The sequence below is a fragment of the Rhinolophus sinicus genome, chromosome 16 (assembly GCF_057876585.1).
Source record: "Rhinolophus sinicus isolate RSI-liver-muscle chromosome 16, RSI-T2T, whole genome shotgun sequence".
Lineage (NCBI taxonomy): Eukaryota > Metazoa > Chordata > Mammalia > Chiroptera > Rhinolophidae > Rhinolophus > Rhinolophus sinicus.
In genome coordinates this window covers 36,524,618-36,542,040 of record NC_142516.1, presented here as the reverse complement: position 1 = coordinate 36,542,040, position 17,423 = coordinate 36,524,618, and the positions used below count along the sequence as shown (strand labels likewise).

The 17,423-nt window shown below is 34.8% G+C and overlaps 1 protein-coding gene across 1 annotated transcript in view; it reads right to left on the bottom strand.

Annotated features, from left to right (window-relative positions):
• KIF27 (kinesin family member 27) overlaps positions 1-17,423 on the bottom strand; it is a 76,018-nt gene that overhangs the window by 54,872 nt on the left and 3,723 nt on the right. The window contains exons 2-5 of the mRNA XM_019750122.3: positions 15,862-16,245; positions 10,376-10,576; positions 6,546-7,504; positions 1,147-1,290 (exon numbers count right to left, since the gene is read on the bottom strand). Coding sequence (XP_019605681.2) covers positions 1,147-1,290; positions 6,546-7,504; positions 10,376-10,576; positions 15,862-16,159 — 1,602 coding nt within the window. The 5' untranslated portion in view covers positions 16,160-16,245. The remainder of the gene's footprint in view (positions 1-1,146; positions 1,291-6,545; positions 7,505-10,375; positions 10,577-15,861; positions 16,246-17,423) is intronic.

Genomic DNA, 17,423 nt, shown 5'->3' with positions numbered 1-17,423 from the left:
AAGTGTATGTGTGTGTACCAAGAGACAGGTATAGGAAAATTCATGGGGGAAAAATGTCCATCAACAGTAGAACAGAAAAATTAATTGTGGTATATTCATATCTTGAAATTCTATAGAGTTATAAAATGAAACAAGCTATATTTACATATAACACCGATGAATCAGAACAAATAAAATGTTCAATAAAAGCAACCAGATACTAAGGAATACATACTGAATGATTAAATTTATAAAAATCCCCAAAATTAAACTGTAGTGTTCAGAGACTCATAGTAAAACCACAAGGCAAAGCAAGTAAATGACTACTGTGAAACGTAGGAGAGTGGGTCTCTCTGAGGAGGGACTAAGGACTCCTGAGGGGCTGACAGTTTGCTATTTCTTGACCTGGTTGTGGTCACCAGGTGTTCACCAGGTGATAAATCACTGACAAACAGTTTCTTTTGTATATGTTTTTTGTTTTTAAATTAGTACAGAATTAGAAGGGTTAAAAAACAAAAATACAATGTCAAAATCTAAATCTAATTTTTGCTAGATCAGATTATTTCTCAGGGTATTAGTTTCTCCCTAATAGGAAACTAAAGGCTTTGAATGAAACTGTTTGTTGGTAGGGAGGGCAAGTTTCATAGTCAGAAAGTATAATATTTAAGGACTTACCATGTTACATTGCAGACCTATCCATGTTAATAATAGGAAAGCTAAGAGAATTTCAAAGATTTAACCAAAGTTAAAGAAGAAATCACTGAAGGACTAGAAAAAAAAAAAGGATAATCTAATGAATTTTAAAGCTTAAATTATGTGTTTACCTTCCAACTCTTAACAGTACCAGATTGCCTATTACCTTGGCAAACAATGGAAGGGAAAAGTCTGAAGAAGATAATCATAATATGATTTGCAAATTAAGTTCCTGGGTAATATCTTTATATTTGTCAAACTTGAGATATAAGTCAAGTTAACAATAAAAATGTTTTCCCTTTACACTGATTTAAGGGAATAACTTGAATAACTCTTTTAGGTGCCTGTGTTTGGAACTCTTCAACTGAAACCTATTTTTGTGAACATTCCCATTTATCATTTAAAGTGCTATCCTGTTTAGTTAGGTACTATTTCAACTAAATCTACAGAACTAGATACATTAAGAAACTCTACCTGCAATCTATTCACTTTTTGTGCTTCTTTCAAAGATACAACATGTCCTTTGTTTTCCTGTACCATCATTTGCACTTGATTCTTTAGTTCCTTCACCTCCAATTCCTTCTGATTAAAAACTGCTTCATCAGCAGCGAGCGCACACTGGGAGGAGGGAAAGAAAGCACGAGAGATTCACTATGGAAAATACCAGAGCCCACACAATACCACAAAAGCAGTAATTTAATGACAGCATGACCAGATCTCTCAAAATTTTTCTCGTCCTGTTCATTTTCAACTCTTTTTCTGGTTTCTTCATAAAAAAGGCAGAAACAGTTGAGAGGACTTATCATTGCTTAACATAAGAATTACCATACCGATAGGAAGATTTTCCTGATTTTTATTTCCTGTGTTTTAAAATGAACACCAGTTATTCAGATTCTAGAGTACATTCAATAAGATTTTTACAAGTTTGCTAGAATTGCCATGAGATTTTTAATGTGGGTTTTAAAAATCAAAGGTCACATTTTCCAAACTGACATACAAGGTATAGGAATGCATTTGGATATTTAAGGAACACTTGATTTCCTACACTCTCACTATAAAGAGGTATATTTTGAAGATATCTGAAAATAAGATAGTTTTCTTAGTTTCTAGTGAATTATACCTGTTTTCAAATAAACTTGGGATATGCTAATAATACTTTTAAAATAATTTTTAAATTAAATAAACAAATTACCACTTGTGAAGGGTTTACTTTATGCTACGATAGATAGCCACTTGGCATTTAAAAAATATCTCATTGAATAGCTATGTTTTCTTTTTCATGAAGAAACTAAAGCTCAGTGAGATTAAAACCTCTTCCCAGGTGGACACAATGGATAGACCCAAGTACTGACATACAAACCCAGAGCCTACCTGGATCCAAAGCCTAAGCCACTGGAAAACACAAGAATAAGTAGTTGGTTTACAAAAATAGTGTTCTTTACAAATAAGATCCAATTCACAAAAATGGAGTATGTGTGTGACTCCTCAGGCAGCGGCATGAGGTGATGGACCTTCGCACGGGGAACCCACCGGCTGAGGCCAGCCTTGAACTTGCCACAGGCTCACAGTGGGCTTTGGGCAAGTCCCTTCTTTTCTCTGCTTGGGATCCTCAAATGACCAACTGGGGAAAGAACGCATGACCCTGATGGTGCTTACAACCCTATATGTTTATATAACCTCTGTGGCTTATCTCTTTTATAAACTAAGATATAACTGTAATCTCATTAGTTAATATCCTCTTCTATAAGCAATGGTCCATTTGAGAAGCTTATAATTGCTCTCTCAGTACTGCATAGTAAATATTTTTTACATATGCTTTAAAAACAACAATTTTATTATTTATTTAAAAGAGTGTTTACCTGCTGAGTATATTCATGTTCAGTACCGTTTTTATATTCAAAATTTGGGATAAAAAAGCAACAAAGTCCCTTAAGAGGTCTTTATGAGGGGATGCAGTGTTCCAATAATTGACTAATGTCAAAAATCAAGGTCACAGTAACTTCAAAATGACATTTACTTCCCTAGCAACAATCCGGCTATTATTCCATCTGTGAGATGGCCCACAATCTAATCTTGGCTAGGAATTTTTTCAAAAGTACTTACCTGCTTGCCTAATAGGCTCAAGGAAGCAAGCTCAGCAATGAGAATGTCAGTGTCTCTCCTCCCCCAGACCCATTGTCTCCCTAAGCAGATGAATTTACCATGCTGCCTTCACAGTAACCCCTGGCACGAGGCCCTACATATGCCTACTAAATCCAATCCATTAGCTGCCACTGACGTATAATGTAGGCAGGCAGGTGAAAAACACACAAGAAGATATCCTGATAAACTAACCTTTATTGAGCCTTACTATAGGCCAGGCATCCTTCTCATTACCTTATGAGAACTAATGGTTCAATACTGATAATCTTCACAACAACCCTACAAGGTGGTTATTCATTTTATAGATGGAGAAACTGAAGTGCAGAGCTGTCAAGTATTTACCTAACGTCACAGCGCTAGTAAGCTGAGAAGCCAGAATTCAAACCTTGGGAGTTTGGTACCCACGTTGGTAACTTATGTTACTCTGCCTCTCACAGAAAACAAGAACAGAAAGGGAAGTTTAAAAAATAATTTTTTAGGGGGCCGGCCTGGTGGCTCAGGTGGTTAGAGCTCTATGCTCCTAACTCCAAAGGCTGCCAGTTCGATTCCCACATGGGCCAGCGGGCTCTCAACCACAAGGTTGCCAGTTCAATTCCTTGAGTCCCTCAAGGGATGGTGGGCTCTGCCCCCTGCAACTAAGATTGAACACGGCACCTTGAGCTGAGCTGCCTCCCGGATGGCTTAGTTGGTTGGAGCGCGTCCTCTCAACCACAAGGTTGCCTGTTCCACTCCCGCAAGGGATGGTGGGTAGTGCCCCCTGCAACTAGCAACGGCAACTGGACCTGAGCTGAGCTGCGCCCTCCACAACTTAGACTGAAAGAACAACTTGAAGCTGAACGGCACCCTCCACAACTAAGATTGAAAGGACAACAACTTGACTTGGAAAAAAGACCTGGAAGTACACACTGTTCCCCCAATAGAGTCCTGTTCCCCTTCCCCAATAAAATCTTTAAAAAAAAAAAATTATTTTTTAAGAGATATAACAAAGTGAGGAATGACACTTATCATTTCTCTATTTACTGTTCAGTGGTCTCCAATGATTACTATTCCTATAAGATTGCAGACCAAAAAAAGGGAATTTGTTTTTTAAGATTGGGAAACACTGAACGCTGTGTCTTTCACTTGAGATTTGTAATATACGTTAGCACTTTCAAAGTTCTGAGATGTTTTGGGATTAAGAAACCTGTTTGCTTTTTGCAATCTAGCATTCCCTAAAACAATCTGATTGTGGTACCCTTTTCCATCAAGACTGTTAATATCTTTGGGAAATGATAATCTAGAGTTCATAATCTACAGCAAGACTAAATTGAGAGTTTCCAACAGATGGAGAGAATAAGTGACCCTAACAGTGGGTTGTATGAGCTTCCAGTTTCAGCCACCTTGGAAGCATGAAGGAAAAGTGCTTCCTATCACCAACTCCTACATATGCCCCAAAGTTCAAACTTCCAATACCCATATACCAGTTTCTTATACCAGTGAGGAAGGGCTAGGCCTGCTCTATCTGGGAAGAAGGCAAGGACAGAATTACTGCAAAAAAAAAAAAAAAAAAATCCATGACTTTAAAAGTATTACTTTAAATGCTTACAATAGTTAAATATAAAAAACTTTGTCATAGAGTAGCAGTTCCCATAGTGTATTCAGTGTATTCATCCCTTTCAGCATGTCCCTTAGATCCTTTCAGGGTATCCATGAGGTCAAAACTATTTTCCAATAACACTAAGATGATATTTGCCTTTTTACCACGTTGACATTTGCACTGATGGGTGGGTAAGCAGAGATGGGTAAACTGCTGGTTCCTAGCATAAATAAAGGAAGTGTCACCAGACTATATTAGTAGTCACTGTATTCTTCACTGCCATGCACTAACAATACAAACAAATGCCAGTTTTTCTTATGAATATCTTGATGAAGAAATAAAAATTATTTTATTAAATCTCAACCCTTGAGTATGTTTTTTTTTAGTATTCTATGTGACAAAATGGGAGGTACGCATAAAATAGCTCCGCTGCATACCGAAGGGCAATAATTGTCTGTGGGAAAAAATCTTGTGCAATTGTTTGAGTTGCAAATTGAACTAGCCACTTTTTTCATAGGGTACGATTTTTACTCTAAGAATCAGACAAACTATAGTTATTTACACTTGGGTATATGGCAGACACTTCCTCAAAAATAAGAATCATCATTTCAAGGAAAACAACTAACAGTATTTGTTGCAAATGATGAAATTTGAGTTTCATGCAAAAATTAGAATTTTGGAAAACATTTCTGCTACAGAAATGTTTTGACATTTCTGTAGAAATGAGTGTGACAGCTTAAAGACTTCGCTGGTGAGATCAGTGGTGATATTAATGAATATGACTTTTTTAATACTGTATAATAAAATATGTCAACATCTGGAAGATCTGCATAACTTAGTAAACAAATATTTTCCAAATGACCAACGCATATTGATTCAAAATCATGTGTGGATAAAAGATCCATTCAAAATATAAGATAGGAACCAATGAATTTTAATGTATTCATATTACTGTAACAAAATATTTGCAAATCCCATATTGCAAGTAACCTCTAAGAAATTTCTACTTATTGAGTTTGGTATAATTTCAAAAAAATATATCTACAATTATCTGAAAAAGGCATTAAAATATTCCTCTCTTCCAACTGCAAATCTATATGAGGCTGGATTTTCTTCATGTACTTCAACTAAAACAGCATACTGCAACAAATTGAATGCTGAAGCAGGTATGAAAAGCAGATTTGCAAAAGTGTAAAACAATTCCACTCTTATTAAATGTTTTTTGTTTTGGAACATATTATTTTTCATTAAAAAATGTTCTGTATATTACCATACAATCAGATTATTACTGTTAGCTTTGAATAAATAGTTCAATTTTTTGTTTTAATTTTAACATGGTAAATATCAATAAATACAATGGGGGAACTCGATTTTAAGAAACCTAGGAACAAAAAGTTCAAGAACGGCTACAATAGAAAATAATACAACTGGCTTTTTTCTAATACATATGAAAAGGTTTTGAGCAAAGATTTCTAACTAGACAACTATGTTTTTAACTATTATTTTAACTATTTTTAATTATGTTTTCCTGCTTTTAAAAAACTGATGGAACATCCATTTGTCCACCAAATTTCAAACTCCACACAAACAGTACTAGGTATGTCTTGCGCTCCACTATTTCTCCTGTGATACAGAATCTTCGCTCAGTAAATGTTTTCTGAATGAAAAGTGGGGAAATGTAATCCTGAACTCAATATATGCATAGGCAATATGTATACATGCACACACCTACATTTCTTAAACATTATCAAATACGATGACTTGTTTAAAAAAATCAATACTCCAAACTCAAGGGATGAAGTATTCTTTTTCTTTTTCTCTGACCCATAGAGGGATAAAATTTCAATAAAGTATAACTTAATTTTGTTTCTGAACCTGTATTTCTTTTCATCCTCTAAATTTAATGACCAGGTCCACAAGATTCTACTTAATAAATATAAAAAATTAAAATACATTTCACAGGGAAAAGAGGGGGAACCAAGAAAAGTATGAATTATGAGGAGAAAGCGATAGGAAAAGGAAGAAACAGAGTAAAGGCAAATTATATTTTTATATATAATCCTTTTTAAACACTTCTGAAGTTCCAAAATGACTCTTATTTGCCCAAATAAATTCAGTCCTAAACAAGTTACTTATAAAAGCAGTGTCTAAGTACCTGGCATTTCTTTAGCTCCCGCTTCAGTTGAAGAACTGTAACATGCTGTGGCCCTTCTTCCAGGTTTCCAATGCCTCGGCTTCCTCTGAACGACGTGAGAAGTGCTTTCCTGACCTCTTGGGTCATGTTAAACCACTCCTGTAGTTTGTGTTGCTGCTTTTGATTTAGTCTGACAGCATCTTTTAACTCCACCAGGAAAGTGAAGGCTTCCTGTATACAATTTTGGTAACCTAGACATTCTTCTTGGAGCTGAGCTATTTGCTCCTCAAGAGAAAGGATCCTATTTTTATCAGGCGTACCCTCTCGAATCTGGCTGGTTTGGCTGATACTACCAGCCTGCTGGCTTTGCAAAGCTTCTCGAAGCAACTTAATCTCAAATTCCATTTCGTCCATTCGATCTGACTCAGGGCTGAAGTTAAACGTGGGTTTGTTTCTAATGTTGCGTGCTCTGTTGGCATACTTGAGAGAATTCAAGGACTCATCAAAATCTGAGGAGGATGGGCTGACACAAGTGATCATGACAGTTTTGGCACTGCCTCCCAGGGAATCCTTGAGTAGCCGGGTAATTTTAGCATCCCTGTATGGAATATGTGAACTCCTTCTGCGCGGGTCCCCAAGAGCACTTATTACATTTCCTAAAGCCAGCAACCCACTGTTGATTTGAATGGATTCTTTGAACCGTTCACCGGTATTCCCCGTTTTGGTTACTCTTTCTGATCCAGCCAAATCCACAAAGTGGAACTTTGAGACAATATGCCGACGGGAACACCACGATCCATCTTCAGCTGCCTCTGTATTTTTCTCAACTTGACAAATACTGATTGTAAAAATTGCATGTGACCTACTGGAGTGTTCATTCATTTGGGTGGTACTTGTGTGTCTGGCTGCATTCCCCATCTCCAGGAAGCTCATCACTTCATCTGCACTCTCCACCTCGCACTCCTTGGCCCCAACAATCACTTAAAACAGCAAATTGTTAAGTGTAGTTGTAATCAAAATCCAGTACAGTTAAATTAACCACACAAAAGTTATTTGCTAGACAGCCCAGCTAAAATAGTCCCTTTAAAAAAAATCAATAATCAAACAATAGGAACAGCAGCAACATTAAGTAATTTTATATAATCTCCCAAAGGAACTTTTTTTTTTTTTTTTTTTTTTTAAGGAGGGTGCAGCTCACAGTGGCCCACGTGGGATCAAACCGGCAACCTTGGTGTTACTAGTAGCACCACACTTTAACCAACTAAGCTAACTGGCCACCCCCCAAAGGAACTATTTTAACAAACAGTACTCATTTTGATGTTTAAATTCTAAAATATACAATACTGTATATATTTTTTAAACGATCTGGTTTCTTGGAAGCCACACATCATGCTCAATTCTTTAAAAGAATTGACAAAAGAAAAACTCTTTATTCCAGTATTTGATCTCTAGAGTCTAATAGATTAAAAGATAATAGATTTTTAATTACATATATAACTCAAAAGAATTAATCAGTAGTAGATTAATTTTTAAAAATTAGTTTCTTATGAGTTTTGTTACTAGTCAAGCCATCCTTAGGTTTAAGATTTTTTTTTGGTATTGTGGAGTCACAACCAATACGATAGACGAAAATTTCAGTATAAATAAAGTTGCTTATTCATTTTAAAAACAGGTATGCCTGAATTAATATCAGATTTCAAGGTAAACAGATAAGATAGCAATTCAAAACAAGCAAAAAAGTTTCTATTTCAACAGAAAAATAAGAACTGCAAAATAACCTAAGTTTACTACTGCTGACATTATTTGTTTACATCCAAAAATATTTCACAAAAGAGTAGGTGGATTTGAGATTTGAATCAGAGGAGTAAAGCTCCTGATTCTGTGCTTAAATTATAGTATTGTACTTCATCTTAAGCAGATACTGTCATGCCACTGTTTCTTTGAAAAATAATTATTTTGCTTACATTATTTCCATCACAACAACTTTTTAAACAACCTGGTTCATTTAAAATTCTAAAGTTCCGGTACTACAGACACTGTGCTAATTATAATATGACCATGTAACTGTAAATCATAGTATACCTTTTATAAAATTTTTCTAATGTTAAGCTATAGCTTAGTACTATCAATGGTTCACAAACCCAGCTTCAAATCACTTGGGAACTTTATAAAAAAGAAAATACCAATGCCCAGTCCCTATCCCAGAGTAATTTATCAGAATCTCTGATGAGGCCCAGAAATCAACATTTTTTTTTAAAAAAAGCTTCAAAGATGATGCTAATTGTGCAGCATCCCGGTCGGATACTAACCAACGCTTCACAAAAAGAAACTAAATAAGTACGTCAAATAAATGCATTTTGGTTGTGAGTGGGACATTATATATGATATATGGCAACCTGTCTTAAGAAAATTTGTTACATCCTTCCCAAATTGATATCGGCTACAGACTATTTTGATCATTAAGTTTATCAGGAGTGACAGTGTATACTTCTTTATTGTGAGGCTATGTTACAATAAGCATGTATTATTTTTATAACTTTTAATAAAAAACATTCAATAATCACATTTCATAAGATACATAAGCTCAAAACATCAGCCTGAATTCTATCCAAAAAAAATAAACTATTGAATTATCTAGTAATTCCATAAACTACTCTGTATGCTTTCTTTCTAAAAAAAAAACCAAAACAAAAACCACTTTCTTCAAACATCCAGGAATGCCAGGGCTGCTGCCAGGACAGAGCCGATAAGGAGGCAAGCTTTACTGCCCGCGGCAGGCTGCTGTTTGAATGATGACAGCCATCTTACTTTCCTAATTGCTAGGAAATTCCCCCAGAGAGTCACTCCTCTGGCAGGATCCTTTATCTCCAGGAAGGTTCTACTAAAAAAGTGTTTTCTAGAAGAAGAAGACATCCAAGAACAGTCACTGTTATTAATAATGCTGAAAATTTAGAAACAGCCTAAATGCCCAACAATGGAATATTAGTTAAATAAATTATCATAATACATTCAGAAGACAAATCACCACATGACTATGAACAGTCATAGTTTGAAAAACATTTAATGACATGAAAATGCTCACAATATAAATATCAACAGGCAATACTATACATGGGGTTGCAAGTATATTTTTAAAAATTATACATGCATAGAAATAGAAATCTGGAAGGAAACACACCAAAAAGAGAAGTTGCTATTTCTGGGTTCTGGGACTAAAGATGATCTTTAACTTTCTTCCTTATACTTTTCTATGTTTTCAAAATGTTCTATGTTGAACATGTTATCTTTTAAATCAGAAAAGCAGAAAGTATTATTCTTTAAAATGCCTGCATTTTGACCCTCTCCTAACTTTCTCCCATTTCCAAACCAATGGATATTTAATGAGATTAATGGTTACTAGCACAGAAAGTCAGGTTTTGAGAAGCACAACAAAAGACAATAAATGTCAATATGAGGCAAAAATCAAAGAAGAAAGAAGAGTTCTGGACCAACTTGAATGAACACCAGAGGAAGAAACCATCCCAAATCTCAGGGTAATTAGGAGGGGAAAAAAGTACAAAACTAATTTAGAATATTTCGCACTTTCACCTAAGGTTAGCCCAGTGTTGGTGGGAGAAAGGATTATAAGAAATAAGTACTATCTTAAATTATAACTTAATAACTTCATCTTACCAACCAGTTGAACTGGGTGATTTAACTTACATTGGTTACCAATAATCTATTCAATTTTAAAGTAAAAACAAATTCATTTTGCTTCTATGTCTATTTTTAAAGATTCTTTGGCATATATCCAGAAACTGAATTAAGTCATACCTATTTTCTAAAGCTATCAATTAAGTAAGCTACTTTACCTGTGTTTCCTTTTTCATCTTCTCGTATATGAAGATCTTTCATAGATGTCTCCAATTCTAGAAGATCTCTTAGGTCTTCCTTATATACTTCTATATAAGACACTTTTATTTTAAAGTCAGTGCTAGGATTTTCAAAGATGTTTTGAAATATTTCTTGGATAGCTCGAGGAATGATACCCTTTTGACCCTCTGCAACTGAAGCTGAAAATTTAGAAGAAAGTACATATGATAGTTAAAATATAAGAAAAGCTACATCAAATTTATAATCAATACATTTATTTTCTTACAATTATCTATATAATGTTTTAAACCATAACAATAAAATTCATAGGTAAACATTTTCACATGCATGCCCTTACTCAAAATTCATTGATGCATTCATTCAACAAATTTTTATTTAATACCTACTATATGCCAGGCAGTATTCTAGGACCCTGAGAACCATTAGTGAACAAAACAGAAGGAAAAAACTCCCTGCCCTTGTGGAACTACTGGGGAAAGATAGACAATAGCCAAAAAGAATAACTAAGTGAATTAAATGGTATATTTAAAGTAATAGGTATGCCCAGTTTAAAAAACAGGGCAAGGTAAGGGGGACTGGAAGTGTGAGTATAGTTAGGTGGCACGTGCTTGCAACTTCAAGTCGGAAAGTCATTATGGGCGTCATTTTGAGCAAAAACTTGAAAGAGGCTGCAGATGAGCCATGTGGATAACTGAGGGAAGAGTGGCCCTGGCAGAGAGAACAGCCAGTACAAAAGCTCTAAACTGGTATGATCCATAAATAAGGAGGCCAGTGTGGCTGAAGCAGAGAGAGCAAGGAGAGAGTAATAGGGGATGAGGTGAGAGAGGGGACAGAAACCAGAACATTTAAGTCCTTGTAGACCATGGTAAACTTTGGGTTTTATTGTGAGAGCCACTGGAGGAGAGCAGTAACTTGGGGTTTAAGAGACCACTCTGATTGCTGTGTTTTGCATATACCATACAAGGGCAGCGGTAGATGTGGGGAGACCACTTAGAAGGACAGTGCAGTAATCTGGGAGTCAAGAGTGTTGGAGGGTAGACACGATGGTGGCTCAAAGCAGGATGGTAGCAGAAAAAAGGTGAAAAGTGACCAGATTCTGGATTTATGTTGAAGGGAGCAACATTAAGATTCCCTGACAGATTGGATGTGGAATGTGAGAGAAAGCAATGAGTCAAGGACGACTCCAAAGTTTTGATGGCCACTGGAGTTGCCATCAACTGATATGGGGAAGAGTGGGAATTGAGTTGGTTTGAGGGGGAAATGGCAGAAGTTCATTTTTTCACCAATTAAGTTTGAGATGTTTGGCATCCAACTGGAAAGACTGAAGAGGCAGTTGGGTATATGAGTCCAGAGCTCAAGATAGTAGCACAGACTGGAGATTTAAAAAAAATTGGAAGTCAGCTACATACAGCTGGTATTTAATGTCATGAGACTGAATGAGACCAAAGAAAAAAGCAGAGTCAGAAGACTATATACATCTCTTCTCCATCACTTCCATAACCCAGAACACAGATCAGTACAGTAATATTATGAATGAACAAAAATGCATACGAGGGACTCAGATACTTGTACACCAATGTCCATAGCAGCATTATGCACAATAGCCAAAAGGGGGAAACAACTCAAGTGACTATCAACTGAGGAATGGATAAACACAATGCGACATATGAATACAATGGAATATTATTCAGTCATAAAAAGGACTGAAGTTCTGATACATACTACAAGGAGGATGCCCTTGGAAATATTACGCTAAGTGAAAGAATCCAGACACAGGAGGACAAATATTGTATGATTCCACTTCTATGAAATATCTAGAAGAGGAAAATTCGTAGAGAAATTAAGTAAATTAGAGGTTAGCAAGGGATGGGGCAATGGAATTATTTCTTACTGGGTACAAAGCTTCTATTTGGGGTGATGAAAAACAGCAGTGATGGTCGCAAAACACTGAATGTAATGTCACAGAACTGTACTCTTAAAAATGGTAAAATGGTAAGTTTTATTTTATATATTTTACCACAATAAACAAATGGTTAAAATGGCAAATTTTATTTTATATATACATATATATACATAAAATTGTGGTTTTATATATATATATATATATATATATATATATATATATACATAAAACCACAATTTTTAAAATAGTAAAAAAAATGTACAAGATAAAATTTTAAAATAAGTGAAAAAATAAACTGGGACTTAAGTAAGTTTCTATAGGCTAATTTAGAAAATTGCCCACCATTTTTAGCATTGTTCCATGGAAAATATATTCCAAGCTACAATGTTGGCTTACAAATGAAACTTAAAAACAACTTGCTTCCAAACTGAAGATTACCAATGTTTAGACTTTTGGCAACAATCATCCTGAAAATCTGAATCTCTATTAAATCGGGCTGCCTTTCATCTAAACTAAGATGCAATACTGCCATCGTGTGGCAAGTAAAGAAAGCTGTAGATTTTCCAATACAAGGGAGAGAGTTAAGATTTCTTTTTGAGAGCTTCCAAGAACTAGCCAATAGCAGGGATTCTAGAGTAGCCAGAATATACAGCTGATAATTTCTCAATTCAACAGATAACACAAAAACACAGAAATTCAAGACTTATCAAAAAGTTGAATGTCAAATAATATTTACAATAAAATCTACAAAATCACATTTCAATGTTAAGCTTATATTCCTGAAAAAAACTATTTCAGAGAGAGAACTTGTGAAGTTTTATACCTCAACAGCCATCATTTCACTATTATATGCTAAAGAGTACAGTAATATAAAGTTTTTAGGGACTATTATGCCAGGTAAAAGTCAGCAAATCCAAGTTTTGAAAAGCAGGAAAATGAATATTAAATAAGCAATATATTGAAAAAACAAAAGATTTTCATTCTGCCACAGTGCCTAGCATTGTACCCGAGACACTGAAAATGCTCAATAAATTGTTTCTTGCGGGGGAGGAAAACACTATTATTTGCATGACCAATAATCACACAGTAGACAACTGACCCAGAAAAGATGTCAGTATGGGAAACTGAAAATGCTCACTAATTTCACTAATACATCAAGAAATATAACTTCAAACAATTTTTCACCCATCAAATGACAAAAAAAAAAAAAATGTTTTGGATTTATAATATCCAGTAAGCGATAAGGATATGAACAAATGGCTTTCCTATATTGGTGTTGGGGATATAAACTTCTACAAGCCTTTTTGGAGGGTAATTTGTCAGTATCTATTCACATTTCAAATGTGCATACGCTTTGACTCAACAAATCCACTTCTAGGAATCTATTCTGTAGAAATACTAACACATGGATGCAAAGTTAAATGAACAAAGATATGCACTGCAGCTTTTTTATAATAGTAAAAATCAGAAATAACTTTAATGTCCATTAATACTGGAATGAATGAACCATGACCCATTCAAACTATGAAATAATATATACCCCAAAAAATGAGGTGAAATTCTATGATCCAAATGGAAGGAAATGAAATAACATTTGATATGGTTAAATGCAAAAAGAAAGTTACAGAACAAGACAAAAACTATGTGTGTATTTGTAATATGCCTAGAAAAATGTCTAGAGAACTCTGGAATTGGTATACATGAAACTTTTATTTCCTGGGGATGAAAGGAGTTTTCATTTGTTTAATTTCTTCAGCATCACTTGGCAATTGTTTTTACAATGAACAGTATTTAAAAAAAACAAAAAACAGGAAAAATAACACCATCATTACTCTTCCCAATGGTGGTCTATTTCTCCTGGTATAGAGTATCTTTGAGCAGTTAAAGTATTTTGACAATCGATAACTTTCATAACTTTTTCCCTTAAAGAATTAAAACTGTACTCATGGCCTCTTAATAATAAAAACAATATAGCTACAATTGTCATCAAGATCTGAACATTTCATACTCCTATTAGTATAAAGCACATACTGAGTCTTTAATATCATAAAACATTTGCCAATCAAAACCAAAAAAAAAGCTACAAGCCTTAGGAAAACTCATAATAATAGAAAAACTAAACATATTTTATTGTAAGACCCTAAAATAATCTAGTATCTTTAATTTCCTAATCCTGTATAATAGTGATTTGAAAAAATTGGGGGCGGGTGGTATTGATCATTGAAGGCCCCTTCATTTAATCTTTGGAATGAGGGCTTCCTCAAACCAGTCAACCTCCGGCCCTCCCCGATCCCTACACTTCATGAGAGATGTTTGTGAAAGTCACATAGTCTACATTTGAGAAGTATGAAAGTAGAAAAGATATTGAAAGCCATTACACCTATAGAGAATACTAATAATTTCAGACGATGTATATGCGTAACATTCAAAAGTTGCTTTTAGTGGATAAATACCAATAAACAGTCTCAACAGAGGACTTGGCTTTCAATTCCAGCTGTCACTAGCCATCTGAACAAGCCCGTCATCGCTTTGTGGCTGGAGCTCCTCACTTATAAATGAAGAAAAATGATTTTCAAGGTTCCTTCTAGCTCTTAAGGAAATCTATGATTCTACCTTTTCCAAACCAGAATCACAAGCAGGAGAAATTATATCCTAAAGCATTCAGTATTTAAAATACAAATCTGTATATATATGGGAGGTGATGGATGTATCAAATAGATGGGAGGAATCCTTTCATAATGTATACGTATATCAAATCATCATGATGTACACTTTAAATGTCTTACAATTTTCTTTGTCAACTATACCTCAATAAAGCTGAAGAAACTAGAAAGCTGGCTAGAAAATGAAAAAAAAAGACACTTTAATCTACATAATAAATTTCTCTTACTGCTGCTAAGTCCTGATTGCAGGACTCTTAATATTTACAAGTGGACTACTAAAAGATGCAAAATCTGATCATGTTAACTCATGTCTCTCTAATTTAAATTCCATTCAAAATGACAACGGGTTGCCAGAGATGGGGTTGGCGGTGAGGGAAATGGATGAAGGTGGTCCAGTTATACGATAAATAAGTCCTGGAGATGTACAGCATGGTGACTACAGATAACAACACTGTATTATATATTTGAAAGTTGCTAAGAGAGTAGATCTTAAAAGTTCTCGTCACAAGAAAAAAATATTTGTAATTGTCAGGTTACTGATGTTAACTAAACTGGGGTAACCATTTTGCAATAAAAACATATATCAAATCACTATGTTGTATATCTTGGACTAATATAATGTTATATGTCAATTTATCTCAATAAAACTGGAAAAAGAGAAAAGGGCTGAACACTGAACATTGTCTTAAACTTCTTTCCTCAAGCAAATATAATTATAAATTAAACAAAAGTTCAATATTTAAAAACAAATGTTTCAAAGACGACGATCTTCTGAACAGTGATTATCCTATTATTTCATTCAAACAACATGCTGAGCACCTATTATTATGTGTAAGCTACTGTCATGTTTTAGCTTTCTAGGGTCTCAAATAAAAGTCAAAGAGTATGGGAATCTTACCAACATGGCCTCCTCCGATGGTGTATGTCTTCCCAGATCCAGTTTGTCCATAGGCAAAAACAGTTGCATTATAGCCCTCGATCAGTGACAACACTAGTGGCTTTATGCACATATTATAAACTTCATCTTGAGTGGAATTTTTCCCAAAAACAAAATCAAAAGTAAATACTCTATCTCTCCCAATGATAATTTGCTGGGTGTTTGGAATAATTCTCACACAAACTTGATGATTATGAAGAATTTCTTTGCATAGCAGAGGTCTAATTCTTACAGCAACTTTTATTGGTATTTCTTCCATGGCAGCTTAGATATTACTAAATAGATTTTCTACTTAATATTCAGTATCAGTGTGAGAAACATCCATTTTACGTAAGATCTGGACTCCTGTGTATCAAAATAAAAACAAAATTTAATTACTGACTCCTCTATCTTAACAAATCATCTTCTAAAGCAAAGTCAATTAGAGCAAGTTTTGTTCCAATATAAGATAGTTACAAAGAGAAAAATCTGCCTTGTAAAAGTATACTTGTAATGTATAGATGAAATAAGTCTGGATTTGCTGCAAAATAATCTAGGGGACCACAAATTGGTAAATTAAGCTAAATGATAAGTACATGGGATTCCAGTGCGCCATTCTTTTTATAATGGTAATATGCTTCCCAGCTCATTAATCTAACTGTTGAATAATTGAGGAGTTAGAAAACTAAGGCAAGGAAATAATTGGGTAATTGTACACGTTAAATGCAAAAGCTTATACTAGATTTTATAGCTATGTATTGAAAAATAGTATTTCTTTGCCACAAATATTAGAAATAAATCCATGAAATAGTGTTAAGGATTTCCATAAGTCAATATAAATTTAAAACCAAAATTTTTATTGAAAAATAATCTAAACTGGGGTGGCCAGTTAGCTCAGTTGGTTAGAGCATGGTGCTAATAACACCAAAGTTGAAGGTTCAATCCCCGCATGGGCCACTGTGAGCTGCACCAGGAAGGAAGAGAGGGAGAGAGGGAGGGAGGGAGGGAGGGAGGGAGAGAGGGAGGGAGGGAGGGAGGGAGAGAGGGAGGGAGGGAGGGAGGGAGGGAGGGAGGGAGGGAGGGAGGGATGGAGGGAGGGCGAGAGGGAGGAAGGAAGGAAAGAAAATTTTAAAAAAATTAAATTGGTACTTATACTTAACAATGAACATCCTGAAAAATAAATTAAGGAAACAATTCCATTTACAATAGCATCAAAAAGAATAAAATACTTAGGAATAAATTTAATAAAAGACATGTAAAACTTATATTTTGAAAACTACAAAGTATTGTTGAAAGTCAAGAAGATCTAAATAAATGGGAAAACATCTTATGTTCATAGATTGGAAGACTTAACATTGTCAAGATGACAATATTCCCCAAATTGATATGCAGATTCAACACAATTCCTATTAAAACCCCAGGTGACTTCTCTGCAGAAATTGACAAGCTGATTCTAAAATTCACATGGAAATTTAAGCAGCACAAAACAGCCAAAACAATTATCGAAAAAGAACAAAGTTGGAGGACCCACTTCCCCTATTTTA